The 19,661-nt window shown below is 25.6% G+C and overlaps 1 protein-coding gene across 1 annotated transcript in view; it reads right to left on the reverse strand.

Moving 5' to 3' along the window:
- Positions 1 to 19,661, reverse strand: part of LOC107438428 (TATA-box binding protein associated factor 5) — a 39,164-nt gene that overhangs the window by 6,592 nt on the left and 12,911 nt on the right. The window contains exons 8-16 of the mRNA XM_043047611.2: positions 13,374 to 13,451; positions 13,162 to 13,262; positions 10,611 to 10,702; positions 8,710 to 8,829; positions 7,951 to 8,096; positions 6,786 to 6,923; positions 3,470 to 3,551; positions 2,400 to 2,511; positions 646 to 759 (exon numbers count right to left, since the gene is read on the reverse strand). Coding sequence (XP_042903545.1) covers positions 646 to 759; positions 2,400 to 2,511; positions 3,470 to 3,551; positions 6,786 to 6,923; positions 7,951 to 8,096; positions 8,710 to 8,829; positions 10,611 to 10,702; positions 13,162 to 13,262; positions 13,374 to 13,451 — 983 coding nt within the window. The remainder of the gene's footprint in view (positions 1 to 645; positions 760 to 2,399; positions 2,512 to 3,469; positions 3,552 to 6,785; positions 6,924 to 7,950; positions 8,097 to 8,709; positions 8,830 to 10,610; positions 10,703 to 13,161; positions 13,263 to 13,373; positions 13,452 to 19,661) is intronic.

A 19,661-nucleotide genomic window follows, 5' to 3' on the forward strand; every position in this document is an offset into this window, starting at 1 on the left:
AGATAAACTTGATGACTAATTTAATTAAATAAATTATATCTTGAATAGCTAAAACCAAAAAAAAAAAAAAATTATCTGTCAGCTATTAATAAAGTATAAATAATAGTATATAAAACTAAAATTAAGTTTTTTTCCCNAAAAAAAAAAAAAAAAAAAAAAAAAAAAAAAAAAAAAAAAAAAAAAAAAAAAAAAAAGAAATTTATCTGTCAGCTATTAATAAAGTATAAATAATTAGTATATAAAACTAAAATTAAGTTTTTTCCCCCTAAACTTGCAATAATCGTTTGAGATCTAGACATGCTATAAGACATTTTTTTTAACAAAAAAAAAAATGTCTAATAGCAATTAAAATTAAAAATTATGATGAGCATTGAACAAAGTATGATGGTACTTAAATAGTGACTGTAAAACAATAAATAATTCAGATAAATTGTATTTTTTCTTTGTTTTATTGCTTCAAATCAATGATTCAAGTTAATCAACATATTTGACATTAAAATCATTATGTTAAGAGCAATTTTGTTAAGCTTTTAAATCATTATGTTAAGCTTTTATTGTTAAGCTTTTTTATTACGAAAAAGAATTATAATTTATATATTTTTTTATTAATTAATGCAACTAATGAAATGAAATTTTTTCAATTACCTTATGACCAGTCATGACTCTGACACAGCTCCCGGATAAAACATCCCATAACCTTATGGTCCTATCACTTGAGCCAGTAGCTATGTAATTTGAATTAGGGTGAAATTGAATACACTAGGGAGAAAGAAAAGAAAAAAAGCACATAAATTAGTTAAAGTAGAAAAAGGCATTTATTTGTGATCAGGGTAATCTTATAATCACTACCTTCTAGCTCAATTGTTGAATGGATATTAAAATTTCGGATGTTTTTAAGTCATTAAATCTTAATTAGGTAATTTTATGAAACACGTTTTATGCAAAGTTTAAATTAGTGTAACCTATCACTTATACAGTACAGAACCCATTATCCGGAAATCAGAAAACCGGAAAACCAAAAAACCGAACGAAAGTCGATAAGTTTTCCCGCAATTTTTAAAAAAAAATTTTTTTTTCCTCATAAAATTTTAGGATTTTTCTTTCTTTTTTGAAAGATGTTTACCTTACCATCATTTCAGAAATAATCATTAGTGCATTGCCTCATCGTTTTTTCTTATTTTTAAGATTATTTCCAAAAGTTTTTTTTTTAGTTGGGTTTAACACTAAAAAAACGGCTTTTTGTAGCGATTCAGAAAACCGGAAAAATCAGTTATCCGGAATAGCGATAGTCCCGATCGTTCCGGATAATCGGTTCTCTACTGTACCAGAAAAGATAAAATTTATACACTGTTTTTATAGACAATCTATGACCATTCAATAGAAACATATATATATATATATAGCAGGAGTGGCCAAGCTCCTTGATAGTCGAGCCATTTTTCAAAATGTGATATTTTTCGCGAGCTGCAGTTAAATACATATTTAAAAGGCATGCAAAACAGGTATTAAAAAAAGTTTCTTTACATAAATTATATTTATTAAAAGTATATAAATAAAAGTGCAAAATATGTGTATTGAATTTAAATATTATAAATTAAACACATTTATTTTACTTCTCTTGATAATTCATTAAAATTTGGTTGGAATAATTGGTGACAGCACTTCTCAATAATTCTTTGAGATGCTGGTTAGTTAATACTGATCGGTGGTTGGATTTCACGAATTTCAAAGTTGAATAATATGATTCACATAAGTATGTTGTTCCGAATATTGAAATAATTTGACAAGCAGCCTTTTATATTTCAGGATACTTCGATTCTGGTACAAATTTCCAAAATTCAGTAATCGACATCGACTTATTTTTTAATTGTAGAGCTTGATCGTTTTGCATCTCTATTAATTCTAATTCTTCAGATGCTTTTTGGGTTGTAATTATATTGGAAATGGAAAACTCACCTTGAATTATGTTGATTTCAAATGAATTTAGAAAAATATTAAAATATAATAGCACAAAAATGAAAAGGGAACTTGGGTACATTTATCGAGAGCCACAAATAATCCTTCAAAGAGCCGCATGTGGCTCGCGAACCACAAGTTAGCCACCCCTGATATATAGCATACAAAATTATAAGATATTAAATTTTAAAAAATAAGACTAAAAAACATTTTTAAATATACTGTTCAGAAAGAGAATATATCTTCCATATAAATGTAGCCTGAGAGTAAATTATCTTAATCATTGAATTTTTACTTATATTATTGAACGGTTGAATTAAAGGAAAAAAAGTGAAGAGACCAAAATTATATGAAGGCTTCTATAAATCAGAAAATTTGTTAAAGAACGCAATAAAATAATTCAAGGAAATCAAAATGTTTTCAATAGAACACTAGATACTTACATCGACGTCAGATACATGTCCACTAAAAACTCTGACAGGTTGATACTGGTCTGTTGCCCACAATCGGGCTGTTCTATCATGTCCACAGGATGCAAAGTAATAACCATATGGACTAAACAATAGAAAGATTTGCTAAAATATTTATACTAATACTTTAACAATATTTCATTTCCTATAGTTATCAAACACAGCATATTTTTTTATTTAGTAACAACATACAATATATTTCTCATGTAAATATAAGACAATAATAATAAAAATTCAATGTAATGCTACATCCAGTCTGATCTCAAAATAATTATTTAAACCTCACACAAAATAATAATTTAAATCTCACACAGTGAGTTAAAACATATTGTAATAGAATATTATTCAATTTGAAATTTCCAAGTTGTTAATAAAATAATTTAAATTGCTGAAACAAATACAAAGTTTTAGATAAAACTACTAAAACAATTATAACTTTCTCCTAAAAAGATCCTACCAATGACTAATTAAACCAGTATTTTTGTAATGAAAAATTTAAAATATTGATTTTTCAAGCAATTTTAGCAATTGTCATTATCTTAGGAAAAAGTTTCAACAACAATTTTGCGCTTTTGAAGAAACACTTTTAAGGCAAATGATTTGACCTATCTGAATGCTTAAACAATTTATCAGATATATAAATACGATTTGAAATATCACTTTTGCAACACAGACAGTTAAGGTTGATAAAAATAGCAACCTCTTAACTAAAAAACATTACAACTTCTTTTTTTTTCTTCCTATTTCTTGCATATATGCTCTGTTTAATTAATATGAAGCTTAACTGAACTTTGCATTCTTTCAAATATGCTCTGTTAATGAATATAAAGCTTAAGTAAATTTCATAATCAGTGGCATAAATTTTATTATTGATTTATCAGTTATGCCTTATTTTTAGATATAAGATATATTAAAAAACATTTACACTTGATCTTTGAATTAAAAATAAATAATTCTTTAAAAAACATTATTCTAAGACTTTTTTTTTCTGTCTGAAAAAATAAGATAACATATTTATACAGCTTTTATAATTGCAAATTTACCTAAATTTAACATCCCATATCGGAAAGCAATGTCCTTTATAACAAACAACATTTGTCCAAGTTTGTAAACTCCACAATCGAACTAGAAACAAAATTGAAATAGTTAACACTCAAAAATATTTTTGGATGATAAGATACAAAATAACAGTAAAAGTTTTTCCTGTAATCAATGTACACAAAAATTGGACTAACATATATTAGTGATATCAAATTTCGGGAAAGAAAGTATGAATATGACGTAATTACAATAAATATTTTAAGTCATATAAAATGTTCATTTAATGAACATCAATTATTAGTTTCACAAATACAAATTGTAATATCATGTATAATCTGTGATGAATCTTCATATCTAATGCTATCCACTTAGTGTTATGAATTGTTAGACAATATATTTTTAGACAAATGAAATGTTAAATGTAATACATAATTATTAATATTTTCAAATGAAAATTACTTGACAGAATCAGCATATTTAAGATTATTCAAAAAATACTATGGGTTTTAACAAGTAAAATATTTTAAATGATGTAAAATGTTGGATTCAAAAAATAAAATTAATAACTTCATGCTGTTTTAAAATATTTAATAACTATTTACACAGCTAATATTATTGGTCAAATAATTTTAAATTTAGTAGCAAAGATAATTCAGGACACATAAAATGTTGAATATTATATAAAATTACTAGTTATTTAATATATGCTAACTACTGAACGTCAAATATGGCATAATGGTACTAAGCATAGCAGCTTTGTCTTTCTATCGACGGAATTTGAAACACATTTTTATGCTCTCAATTTTCATATTTTTAAATAATTTGCTCTCTAAGTTTATTATATTTTTTAATACAAATTACCATTTCATAGAATAGTGGTCCATAAACTGTAATTATGCTTATTCTCAAGCAACTAGCAACTTAAGACTTATTTGCACACATGTAACAAATGTGCAAGGTCATTCTCTACTAGTATATTTCTTCTATTCAGGGTATCTGCTACATTTTAGATGTTCAAATTCATGACTTTCCATGACTAATTCTTAGAATTTTTCATGATTTAATGAAGTTACTATTTTCTCTAACAAAAACACAAGAAATTTAAAAAAAGCATTATAATTACTTAAATTGAAATGATAGGTATAACCAAAACTGTTATATTCTGTATCTTCATATTTAAAAATTTTAAATTTAAAAAAACAGAGTAAAGAAAGAGCTGAAAAAAAATACCAAAGCAAATAATTTTTTTTCTGCAGAATTATAGTCCAAAGATACTTTTCTTGTTCATCCAAAAGGAAAGAAATACTCCTGATTTTTATGTTCTCATTTAGGAATAAAAAAAATTCGCCAAAGACAGGCTTGCTTCAGCTAGAATTTTAAATTGATAAAATAAAAATAATAACAAAAATTTTAATCACAGAAGTTTAAAAGATAATTTGCTCTAGAAATGATGTTTTTTCTTTCATTCTTTGAAAGAACACCATAACTTTTAAAGAACATGATAAAAACATTTTATATTTTAATAAAATATGACTGTGAGTGGGGATTTTATTACAAATTCAGATATTCGGAACAACATGAAATGGGGGGTGGGGTAATTTTTTAATTCCATTTTAAAAATTAGATTTTTTAGTGACCTAAATCCATGACTTTCCATGATTTTCTTAAATAAATAGTTAAAATCATGACATTTCATGACAAATTTTGCTCAATACCGAAATTCATGACATGATTTTTCATGACTTTCCAGGTGCGCCGATACCCTGTCTATTTCAACCAACTTAATCTAAGAGCAGGGTGCGTAGCCAAATCTTTCAACAAAAAATAAGCACCTTTTAAGCATTCAAAAAATAATTTTAAGCACCATTGCTGCAGAGTTGCACATGAGAGTGCAATAATCTCACCGAACCCAGCTCACATGCGGACTTGCAAATATTTCATCAAACCTGCAAAATGATTGGCGCTTTCATACGCTATGGNCTGCAGAATTATATTCCAAAGATACTTTTCTTGTTCATCCAAAAAGAAAGAAATACTCCTGATTTTTATGTTCTCATTTAGGAATAAAAAAAATTCGCCAAAGACTGGCTTGCTTCAGCTAGAATTTTAAATTGATAAAATAAAAATAATAACAAAAATTTTGAAATCACAGAAGTTTATAAGATAATTTGCTCTAGAAATGATGTTTTTTCTTTCATTTTTTGAAAGAACACCATAACTTTTAAAGAACATGATAAAAACATTTTATATTTTAATAAAATATGACTGTGAGTGGGGATTTTATTACAAATTCAGATATTCGGAACAACATGAAATGGGGGGTGGGGTAATTTTTAAATTCCATTTTAAAAATTAGATTTTTCAGCGACCTAAATCCATGACTTTCCATGATTTTCTTAAATAAATAGTTAAAATCATGACATTTCATGATAAATTTTGATCAATACCGAAATTCATGACATGATTTTTCATGACTTTCCAGGTGCGTCGATACCCTGTCTATTTCAACCAACTTAATCTAAGAGCAGGGTGCGTAGCCAAATCTTTCAACAAAAAATAAGCACCTTTTAAGCATTCAAAAAATAATTTTGAGCACCATATACACTAACAAAATGCAAAATAATTTTCAAAGACTTTACATGATCATGATAAAATAACTAGTTTTTGACAAGAAACTCTTTTCTTGATTATATTAGCCACTAAAAATGATCAAGAGATTTTTTGGTTCGATTTCAGAGAGTGGAAAATGAGGCTTGAAATTGAGAATATCTTGTAGCAAAATGCTGCAGAGTTGCACATGAGAGTGCAATAATCTCACCGAACCCAGCTCACATGCGGACTCGCAAGTATTTCATCAAACCTGTAAAATAATTAGCGCTTTCATACGCTATGGTACACAGAAATAGATACCGAGATAGATGCATAATACATGGCAAAAATTAACATGGTAAAGAAAAAAATCTCATTTTCGAAAAAGGAAAATTAAGCACTTTTTAAAAACACCCTATGAAAAAAGCACTTTTAAGGGCATTTAAAAACGAAAATCGAAAATAAGCACCTTTAAGCACTTTTTAAAAATCCTATGCACCATGAAGTGTTATAGTTGAAACAAGCAAAGAAATTGCATCAGATTGACGTCATGAAATTGTTTTTATTGAAAGAGAGAGGGGAAAAAAAGAAATTTCATTCTCAAGATAGGTTTATAAACCAAACTTTATATAAAACAAAAGCAATCAGATGAAATCAGATCTGATGAAATCAGACGCATAGAAGATTCAACATTTCGTCGATAAAAATTCAAAATGAATCAATATATACCTGTAGCATCTTCAGAACATGAAAGTAGAAGATTTCTGTCAGGACTGAAACTAGTAGAATAAACAGGACCACTATGTCCAACCATTGTTCTTATATCACATGCATTTCTTTCATCCATCATCCTATACAGTACGTCATCTGAAACAAAGATAAACAAGGCTCAATGAAAAATACTAAGTGTTATTGTAAAGACAAGGTGCAATTAAGACATTGCATTAACAAAAAATAAATAAATAATAAAAAAGCTAAGAAAATTTTTTTTTTACTAATTTTCACAATTTAATAGAATGTTACAATTCAGTTAAAAACAAAATACTTTACTTTTAGAACATCATGCAAGGCTCATTTGACTACACAAACACTCTAATAAAGTAACAAAATGAAGATTAAAAACAAATGGTAGATGACCCTCTCCATACTTTTATATTTAGTTTGGAATTCATAGCTAGTCAACTTTGTCTTTTTCAAAGAGTTTGCAACATGCTATTTTATTTTATTCCATTCACTATGTATTTTTACTTTCAACTGTTCTTATATACTTACATATACGCATAAGAAAAGACAGAGTTGACTAAAAGTAATTTTTTTTTCAGTTTAGGTAGTTTTTTTCAAATTAGCTTAGCTATTATTTTAATTTCCCCCGAAATTTATTTAGTGAATTTCAATTTTCCTAAACTTTTCCCCAGGCTCATGCTTGTAATTGCTTATGCAAATACATTTATTGTTTTACACTTTTCATACAAGTAAATTAGAAATGAAAAATTTTAGTGTTTGACACTAAAATTTATATTTCTGAATAAACAAAACCCCAATATTGCGAACTGTAAATAAAATATCCCTTTTTCTCCAAAAAATATTTTTTAAAAAACTATAGCCATTATTTTATGTATGCCAGAAAGTGTTAATTAATTAAGTTCATATCAAACGAAATAATTCACGAACTTAATTCTATAACTCTCTCAATTTTAAAAAGCTTATTCTATTTAAAAATAGACTGCAATGCATATAATTCTATTTAAGACAATTTGCATTATACATCTTTGTGACTTTAGTCATTAATTTATAGTACAAATAATTTAATAATAGTATAATTATAGTTTTAAAATGTATTTTAAAAATATAGTTAAAAAAATTATAGTTACAAAATGTACAATCAAAACATTACCAGCTTCTTTGTCAATATTTTCAAGTTCCTGAGCAGGTTTCATTGCTTTCAGTTTATTGGAATTTAAGCTCCATATCCGTACTAAAGAGTCTGAAGCTCCAGCACTTAACAGACTAGAATCTTCACTTATTTCAGCACATGTAACTCTAAATAAGTAATAAATGAGAAATAAATACAAAATTTTGTTTAAATAAAAAAAACTATTTTATAAATTTTCAAATGTATAAAATAAATAATAAATCCTTCTATGCAACTAAATTTTAAGCATTTTAGAATCTGACTTTCAAAACATAATTTGTTTATTTTATGATATGCTTGTTGTGCTTAAAAGTGAAACTATAACCTTAATTTTGCTATCGAAAAAAAAAAAATGCTTTATGCAGGTAGATTTCACAAGTTGGCAGGGATATGGGAAATGGACATTTAAAGAATGTTTCAGTTGTAAAACAAATTTTGATTATTTTTGATTCAGTATCAGTAATAATTTTTCCAACCAAATATTAAAATAAATGTAGAAATTTAATCAGCTTAAATTCCAAAGAAAATAAAATAGACATTTTACCTTAAAATTTGAACTCAAATGCGAATTACATAATGTATAGTTCTTTCAAATGCATAAAATATACAGAAATAATAAAACCAATTCAACCAACACAACTTGCAAAGATTATTTTAAATTAATACAACAGAAAGTAAAAAAGTACATAAAACAAATTAAAATATTCTAGCTATCAAGAAACAAGTTCATAGGTTACTTACCCTTGATGAGAATTCAAGAATGTATAAAAACAAATAGATGGCAAATTATTTGGGCCCAAGCGAACACGTTTCTGAGCTTCCCTTAAAGCATTAATTTTATCTAGTTTATCAGCATCACGCCTGAAAATAAAATAAATGTATTTATAATAAATGTATAAATAAAAACAATTTTAATAAATAAAAAGAGAAATATGAGAAAGAGTTTCTGAGTTTATTTTATTTTTATCATTGATATAATTAAATTTTTATCAGACCTTAGCAGGTGTAAATGGATTATTTATTTACAATAAATATCACATTTTTATTAATTTCCTGAATCTAAAGATCAGAAAAATATATGATAAATCTGAAAATAAATTATTTTAAAAATAAACTTTATTATTTAAATACAAAACACATACATTATTTCAATAAAAATTCATATTATCTGAATCCTTTATTGAAATGTTTAATGCATGTAACTAGCTAACTTTTTTTTTTTTAAATTTGTTAATTGATTTATTTTTACCAAAAGAAAAAGTTTTATGACCTCAAACACTGGAATTTTATTTTTAATTTTGCAAAATGAATGTCTAGGTAGGATCAATATGGCAAGATTGACCATAGATTTGTTTTTATCAATAATTTTTTATTAAGAAAAACTAATACAACTTATATGGTTTTAAATCTACTGCAAATTGAAATGTTCAAATTTTTTATCAGAAGTATTTAGGAGTTGATTTGGTTCTTAACTTCACTCTAGAGTTACACAAATGGCGACAGTTTGGAAGTAATCTTTTATGATGATCTGAACACAATACTGGTTCTAGGTGCACGCTACAATCCCAACCTCCTTGCCCAACTATGCATAAGATTTTCCAGCAATGAAACAAAAAGGGCAGAATAATCTGATCATATACCTAACTTCCACAAGAAATCAAATGAAGCCGTGGTTAACAAAGACTCAATCCAACTGATATAAAATATCTGGTTTTTCCGTACTAATTTATTATTTGAAGAGCTTATGAGCTTTCAATGAAAATAAATGTATTGTAAAGAGACTCCTGATGTTTTTTATATAAAAGAATTTTTTACAAAAAAATATGATTTAACATTATCTTACAGTAACACTTAATTTTTCAAATAAAATAATAATTTGTTGAAAAACACTTTCTAACTTTTCTTTTCTTTTTTTTGCAAAGTATTCATGCATAGATAACATTAGATAAATCATTAAATGATAATCATGAAAATATCTATTCACATCATTTATTTTCAAATTTTGGCATAAATGTTTTAAAGAAAAAAAAACAAAATAAAAAAAATAGAAAGAAAAAAAGAAACAAATGATAAAATCAAATTTCCAGCTTTAAGTAATGTTTGTTATAGATGATGACAGGTACAGGAATTAATTTATATTGCTTGGATTTAAATTAGCAATTTTCAATGAAAATAAATGAATTCCAAAGAGACTCCTGATGTTTTTCTATGATTTAAAGTAATTTTCACAAAAAAAAGGAAAAAAATTTGATTTAACACTATCCTCCAATAAACGCTTATTTTTTAAAATGAAATAATAGTGTGGGAAAAAACACTTTCTCTCAAAGTTTTTTTAATTTTTTTCCCCTGAAATTTTGAAGTATTCATGTTAACAATAGATAATATTAAATAGATAAATCTCTAAATGATGACCATGAAAATATTTATTCACATTATTTACTTTCGAATTTGGACATAAATGTTTTTTAAAATGCAGAAATAAAAAATACATTTCGATTTCATTTGTCCTGCTTTTATTAATATAATTAATCAAATTTATGCTCTTATAATTTTTAAAATATATTTTAGCAATATAAACAATGAAAATAGACTTTTACAGTGAAAATAAACCACATAGTTAAAAAAAAAATATTATTACTCACAATTCTGGCAGAGGAATGCGATTTGCTTGAGGAGCGTTTGGATCGTTACGAGACTTTTTTGATAACAAAGGATCTTTCTTTGGTTTCTTTTTCTGAAAAAGCATAAAATTTAAAAAATTAAAGTTTGATTATTACAAGTAATTTCATTTGTATCAATTTTAAAAATATATAAAAAATACAAAACAATTATAAACTATTTTCAAAAAATTTTGATATAAACATAATGTTACGTTGCAAAATGTTTATGTTTTTATGTTAACATACATCTATAAGGTAGAGCAGAGAAATCCAGAAATATTATAATAATATACAGGGAAAACATCTTTTTATTGACAAAAATGCACATATATAGTATGTTATAAATTTTCATAAGAATTTTTTTCTTAACAAAATGTCACTAACTGCCCTTTTACTTCTTAAAAAATGACACCAGAAAGATGAGCCACACAAAGAAGTTCAGAGTTTCCCTAATAGGAATTATTCATTAACTACATCTTTATTTAAATTATCACAAACTTTTATTACATTTATAGAAACAGGTTATAATTTCAAGTCGTTTTTTTTCTGTTTAAAAAAATATTTTCTAGAAAATTTAAAGAGTATTACATTTTTCTAGTTAATGCAATTTTTGATGCTCTTTAGAGGCTTTTTTAAGCACATTTTTTAAGAATTTTTAGAATAACAGCATCATAGCCTCGTTTAAGATAATAGAAAAAAAAATTCCTGTCAATACAGTTTCTTTATTACTTTTACAATATCTCTTTATTACTCCTTCTCTCTTTCTTTTTTCTTTAAAATAGAATGCTGCTTTTAGATAATTTTTATCACACCAAATGCCTAAAACAGACAAAATTTCCAGAGAAAATGAGAAATTTTTCCAGCGAAAAAAATTTGTAAAACAGACAAATTTCCCAGAGAAAATTATACATTACAAATTTTCTCAAAGGAATCTGTTTATTTTAAATAAATCATCAACCCTTAACTACCTATTATGTAATAATTAAAACACGTTTCACCTTATTATGCATAACTTTTAGGAGCTTTCGTCTTTCTGTAAATCTAAAACTTTCATCAGAAAATTTAGTCACACTTCATCAGGTCTACAAACAACTAAAATTTAAAATGCGTAAAAAAATAATTTCTAGTGCCTTATTAAACTTTGTGTTCATCAAAGCATCTGTTATAATTAAGGAAATATTATTATTTTTTAAATATTAAGCAAATAACTATTAGAACATTCAATGAATTGAAATATTTTTCTTTGCTAAATCTATTAAAATTTCTCCCAAAAAAACTTTGTTGAAAAATAATTTCCAAATAACACTTTGCGAAATATTCGGCCAACAGAATTTTCAACAAAAGGGCTGAATACCATAAAGTGGTTCAATATTTGTTATATTCCAATCTTAGATGTAACAAAATGATAAAACATTTTGACCACAATTAGGGCTATTTAAAATAATAACATTCTTAAAATTAATAATTACCTAATTCTTAACAATTAAAAGCGATAAATAGCAGTAAAACATGCACACTGCAAATGTTAAGTTCACCCTGCCGTTTAATTGGTTTTGGACTAACAACGCTAGATAAAACTTGTTGCCAGTTTTTTCAGAATTGAGGTAGCTAAAATTTCAATTTAAAAATATAAGCCTAAATATGTGTATATTTTGTTTAGATTTTCAAACAAAATTATATTAATTGAAAAATATTAAAAATGGTCTATGAAAACAAGCAGATGCCTGTTTTCCAAAAAAAGCAAGCTCCTTTTTATACAGATGTTAGGGTCAAATAAATCCAGGCAAAAAAAAATTTTTAGAATTATTTCTCCACAAATATACTAAAAATATAAACATTAAGTAAAGTAATAAAAATTAGTAAAGTATAAATTTTTAAGTCCATTTCTCAAATTCACTAAAATGTCCCTTACCTGCTTCTTTCACTCAGTTTTTTATTTATGTTTTAGCATGTTTTTTCTTTCTTTTAATTACACATGAAAAAAATTGCCAAAAACTCAAAAATTAAACCAGGGTAAGCATAATAATTTTTTAACAAAAAATAAGCACCTTTTCAGCACTTTTCAAGAACTCAAAAATATTTTTAAGCACTTTAAAAATATACCATAATTAGGCATGGTTAGCAAGTTTTTGACAATTGACGGTTTTAACCGATGACCAAAAAAAAACTTTTAGCATAGTTTTTGACAATTGTCAAAAATCATGAAATTTTGCGTCATGTAAAACTAATGGTGTTCTCATGTGCTTCGGACTGACAGAATAGATTGGGGTTGAATTAATTGTGAAAACATTGAATAGAACAATATGAACAGTGTGTTTTTGCATAATTCCTGGCGAAAATCAAAATGGTAAAAGAAAAATCTCGTTTTGTAAAAGGGAAAAATGAAGCATTTTTTTTAAAAACACCCAATGAAAAAGGCACCTTTAAGGGCTTTTAACAAATACTGTGAAACGAAAATTGAAAACAAGCACCTTAAAGTACTTTTTTTTAAAGTACTTTAAGGTGCTTGCACTATGCACCCTGTTAAACTTACTTTCGGCTTATCATCACCATCTTGACCCTCATCTTCATCATCAAGTGGAATCTGAATATCAGGTTCTTTCAGTAATCCATAAAATACTTTGGATTTATTAGCTAGAATTAAAAAAAACACATTGCTAGTATACCTTTATTATGCTAAAATACTGAATTTCATTAAAATAGCAGAACAGATTCACAAATAACAAATTTATCAAACAAACTTACCTTGTCTGGCAGCTTCACCAGCGAGAGCACCAGCAGTACTATCGATCTGCGATTTGGTTCGAGAGATTCCTTCATACACTGTACAAATAATCAAAAAATTAAATAAAGAGTTGTTTAATTACATTGCATTTCAACTAAACACAATTAAAATTCTAGAATGTTGACAAAATTTTAAAAATAATACTAAGAGAAGTGCTGATCAAGTTACAAAATGCATACTCAAGATAGTGACAATGTGTAAAATGTGGCATTTTAAAAATTATTACTTAACAATTATCCAGTAAACTAGACCGAGTTTAATAGAATTATAATATACATTTTAGAGAACTTTTATAATTAAAAAATATAAATTACAAATTTAAAAAAATGCATCAAAATTCTAGTTTTTACTAATCATAAAACTTTATTTTTTGTATAAATATGCTAACTAATTCAAAAAACGTAATAAAACCACAGAAATTTAAAAAATCTGAATAATTTTTTTTTTTTAAATTTTTAAAATTGCATTGAATTAAGTCTATGGTGAATGCAAGCACACAATAGACTTAATTCACTTCAAGATAACTTTAACAAAGTCTAGTGGTTTATTATTTGCATATTTTTTAATTGATATTTTAAATATTTTTTTTTAAAAACAAAAATACCTACAAAAGTTCTAATATATCATTAAGACAATTAAAACAGTGTTATGACTTAAGATATATTTAAATATACAACAAAAAATTTTCTCACTATAAATGTTTTGTTTTTAAAAAAATTAATTATTATTATAATATCACTTGGTGTCAAATAAGCATAAATAGTTTATTATACAGTTATAAACTTAATGTTTGAGCTTAGGTTATAAGGGTATCTATGTATTATGCACTTACCATCAAGATACAGATGTTCTTGAATTATATTTTGTAAAACATTGTGTTTCTTATCCTGAAGATGTCTTTTCAGAAAATTGTAAGTATCTCTTGACATCCTTACAGTGAATTGTCCTGATCTGAAACAATTAACACAAACATAAACATTGTAACTACACTTAATTTACCATACCTCAAAAACCACCTCAGGAAGTTTGAAGATTACATATTAATGAATGGCTAAAAAAAATCTTTATTACCGATATCATTTTTGAGTTCTGCTCCCCCCCCCTTTAGATATAAAAATTCAGTAATTTTGTGATTCCAAATTCATCGATGCAACAATATTTCGAAATTACAGACTGTTCAAGTAACAAAACACAGTCTAAAGATTTACCTCGTTATAAATACAACAGTAGCAATGAAAATATATAGTAAATTTAGTCAAATATGGAATATAATAATAGATATATAAGCAGGGTTCGTGATTTTTCTGATTTTTAAAAAAAAAAAAAAAAAAAAAAATCGGATTATTTTGATTTAAATTGGATTTTTTTTATTTAAATCAGATTATTTTTATTTTTATTCAAATACACTATAAGAGCTTTAATTTATGATTAAAAAAACTTTATAAATGTTTAATCAAAATTAAATTAATATTAAAACTATATTATAACAATATTTTAGAAGCTCTAACTTACTAAAATAATTTTTCATTATAATGCATAGCAACCATTTTGATACAAAGGCTTGATTGAAATTAAAAGAAAAGATAAAATAGATAATTTAAAGAATACTATTTTAACTAGTAACACCAAGTTTAAATTAGCACACCAAAATTTTAATTTAAAATTGTGATCTCTTTTTTTTTTTTCCTCATGATTTATAAAACGGCAAAATAAATGGAACAGATTGTGTTTATAAATGTTGTCATTCCTCAAAAAATAAGTATTCAATCTATATATTTTTATGTTAAAATATTCATTTTTAATCCTTTATCAAAATACATAAGTTAAGCTAAAAAACATTTTTAAAAAAATCTATGTACTCATTGGAATTTTTTTTCACAAAAGAAAATCTGATAATTTCAAAGATACCGTAAACATATTATGAGAAGAAAAATAAAAACCAGTTAATAACCCTACTGCTTCAAATAGACTTTGATAGGGAAGAATGACACTATATCAGGAAAAAAATATCTGAACTCAGCTTTTTTATTTTTTTCTATTTTTGGCATATTAAGGTAATTTCTTTTTAATATAACCTCAAGCTTTAGAAATATAGAAATTTCCATCAATAAACTATAATGTAGATTTGAATTTCATGCTTTTTTAATCAAAAGGTAGAATTTTAATTAACATTTTCTTTTTGAAAAAAAAACATGTTTATTTACTTTCTACAGCTATGCAAGTCTACATTAAGACAGCATTAAATATTTACTTTAATCTGTACTGTCAATGTTAAGAATCAAAAGATTTTTAGACATGTAATTTCAAATGTGTTTAACACACACCAAGAAAGAAAGTAAAGAACTAAAGAAAGAACTAAAATTAATTAATGCAGCAATTTATTTAAAATAAATTTTAAAACTAAGAAAAGAAAATAATAAAAGTATCAATAACTTAAAGCACTGTTTTTTAACTTTTAAAATCAATGTAATATAATATAAAATAATAATAATACAGTACAGAACCCGTTATCCGGAAATCAGAAAACCGGAAAACCAAAAAACCGGAGCAAAATTCGATACATTTTCCCGCAATTTTTAAAAAAATTTTTTTTTTTCCTTATAAGATTTTAGGATTTTTCCTTCTTTTTTGAAAGATGTTTACCTTACCATCATTTCAAAAATAATCATTAGTGTATTACCTCATCGTTTTTTCTTATTTTTAAGATTATTTCCAATTTTTTTTTTTTTAGTTGAGTTTAACACTAAAAAAACGGCTTTTTGTAGCGATTCAGAAAACCGGAAAAATCAGTTATCCGGAATAGTGATAGTCCCGATCGTTCCGGATAATCGGTTCTCTACTGTATCAATATAATATAAAAATCAATTGATTTAAATCAAAAATACACATAATTGTATCAAAAGTCTACATGGGTGTGTAAATGACATGAATTTAGGTCAGAAAATTTGAATAATGTGTTTATGTATAAAAGTATAACATGTTTACAGTTTTTAATGAAATAGCTGAATACAAGCAATAATGAAGAGATTGACATCTTTAGAAAGCCTTATATATTTTCTAAAATATTTCACATTTGCAAGATCTTCTCAGCAGCAGAACCTCCATATTAATCTGCAACCTAAGGGTGCCACTAAAGCAAGACTTCGAGACCAGTAGCTTGAATTGCCTCAAATATAAAAGAAATATTCTTCAAAATAGCTACCAGATTCATAAAATAGTTACCAAAATGGCTTATATTCTTAGAATATTCATACTTCAATGGTATAAAATATCCAAATAATGTATTTTTTAGGCATTTACAATTTATAAAATATAAACAATAATTTCATTAATGTAAAAGCTTTAAACTCAATCTGTTGTATACTCAATCTGCTTTACTAACACCATTGTATATTACTTAATATTAAAATATGCAAGAAATAAGGCTTATTTAGATTAGACAGCTTAATTTTAGATTATAATAAAATATGTATAATATGAATGTCGTCAATCATATAGTGAATGGAAAAAGTATGGAGTGATGATGTCTGTTAGTAAAGAATAATTATTGAGAAGTATTCAGAAAAAATAGGAAAAGCACTATAAGAAATAAATAAATCAAAAAGTGCCAATTCTGTTATTTAATGCATTTTTATAATGTTTTGCATGAAAAGACAGGTTGAAAGTATGGGTATAATACAGTAGAGTTTTTCTCTTAAATGGAATAAATATATGGGCCCTGCATACATCATTTAAATGATCTTTTACACAAATATCACTAGGAATTTAAAAATATAGCTAGGAATTATTAAAAGCAACAAAACAGAGATTTTGTTAAACTCAATTGAGGCTTAAATCTAAGACATATTCTAAATTGAATATGACACTCATGTGAATATACGGTAAGTCAAAATTGTGTAAAACAAAATTACAAGAATAAAAATACATTAACCATTCTACTTGATTAAAAAAAAAAGAAAATGAGCAGAAAACATTCATGCAAACAAAACAGCATGTTTACAAAAACAGAAAGAAAAGAAAAATCCAACAATATTTTCTTATAATGTTAAATAAAATTAACTCGAAATATTTTATATCAATATGTGATTGCCATCATAAACACGACAGGTCTTTTCTTGTAATAATCCATGACTATGGTTCACTTTAGTGATATGAAACATTCCATTGTAATTGCAATTTTCAAATGGAGTGCAATATAGCAAAAAAGAACCATTCCTTATTCATACGTTGAGGGGAAAAAATCATGCAAATTATTTTTTTTAGTAGTGAATTGGAAAAATATATTACCGATTTTTTGTAAAAGAGTTACGTATGCAATATATTTATAGCTTTGGAAAATAGGTATTTCTGCCCTTACTTTAGCAAAATTAGTCGCTTTAAAGGCCTTCTCTTCAAAATAGTCATTTTACTTGCCATTTTAGTTGCCAATGGCAGTCCTAACAGCACCATGGAAAAATTCTAAAATTTATCTGCAGAGCCCGCAATAAAATATTGATACTTAAATGCTGCACTTGGTAGGTTGGCATGTTTTAAAAGGCAAGAATATACTACAACAATACGTGATGAAGTAACTGTACTTCTAAAAGAAAGTAGAACTTAAAAGTAATTTAACTCAAGCCTAATTAGAGAAGAAGAAAACTTAACTCATGAAGAAGAAAGACAAGCTATTAACTAAGTTCTCCCCAGGAATAAAAAGGGGCAGGGCACTTCCTATTAGAAAAGGAAACTTTGAAATTTGAAAGGGCACTCACTTAACATGGTAAAAATTTATCAAAATGCATAATATTACGTAATAACTGAATTTAATCCTCAACACTTTTCAAATTACCCTCTTATACTATTTTATGAGTATATTTCAAACTCATTATCAAAATAACATTCTCATTATCAAAATAATGAGACTCCCAATCATTATCAAAATAAGAAAAGAATTTGAAGTTTAGTAATTATAATTATAAGAAATAATTAAAGCAAACTAAAAAAAATTATTAATTGATAAACAAATTGAAAGCTTTTTACTATAATTTAAACTGAAAATTATGAGAACATAAACGTTAAAAGATGCATTTTTTTTTAAAAAAAAAGTATGTATATAAAAAATAAATTTAAAATAGCTTATAAAATTAATTAATATACTCCCCCCCCCCCAAAAAAGAGATACTTATAAAAATTTAACCAGTTGAAAATAATCTTAACAAAGTAAATATTTTTAATAGTAATCAGAATTAAACCTATGAACACAGATAATTTTACCAGAGTGTAATTATCATTTAAACAGTTAATTAATTTCTTTCAAAATGGACATGAATAAAAAGGTTGTCTTTTAGGGAATGGCAGCTTACTTTTCCAAAATAGGGTGCATGGGGATCTAAGGGCAAGAAGGGAGGTCGTGCTTCTAAAAATGTTTATTAATCAGGGATGAGATTAGCCAAAAGGCAAAAAAGCTGAATTTCCACGTTAGTAAATTTTACGCAAGCGCAACCCTTTAATAATAAATTCCAGACAGTTTAAGATAATAAATAATGTGTTGACAAACAATTGTGTACTAATCAATTATTATGTAAATGATTACATTGCTACTTAACATTTAGTGAAAATAAAAATTACCAATTTAAAAAATAAAGCTGGAAATTATATTTTTCCTCAGTTCACATAAGAGACAATTATTACTTGAAAAACTACCTGGTTTAGCAAATTAAAACTACTGAGAATATACATTAATATTTCATTTCTTTTAATAAATACTGTTATGTGATTTATAGCAAATATATCAGTAATATTACTTTTTAAATTATATTGGAAAAAAAAACTTAAACAATGGACCGAATCATTGTGTTCATATTATAGTCTAATCTAACTAGAGCTCTTTGAAACATATCAATAACAGTGAAGTAGAAATATATAGTAACTCCTTATCATACAAAAATTGCTATTTTAGTTTGAAAAATTACATGACAATCAGCAACGGCTTAGATAATTGTTTTTTATTTTATAAGAATTTTGCCTTTTACAGCATAAATAACAGCAATTATAAATAAAATTTTGATGATGAGTTAATTAACTCTTTTTCCAAAAAAAAAAATACTTAAATTAAATCCCTTTTTAAGTGATTGCTTTTGTTTGCTATATTTAGTCGTTAGTCCATCTTCAAACATCTTGTGACAAATCCTATTTTTTCTTCTTTGCAAGCACAGAATGTAAGTTTTGAATATATTCCCTTCCAGTTTCTCTGATGTTGTAACACTTAC

The sequence above is a fragment of the Parasteatoda tepidariorum genome, chromosome 9 (assembly GCF_043381705.1).
Source record: "Parasteatoda tepidariorum isolate YZ-2023 chromosome 9, CAS_Ptep_4.0, whole genome shotgun sequence".
Taxonomy (NCBI): domain Eukaryota; kingdom Metazoa; phylum Arthropoda; class Arachnida; order Araneae; family Theridiidae; genus Parasteatoda; species Parasteatoda tepidariorum.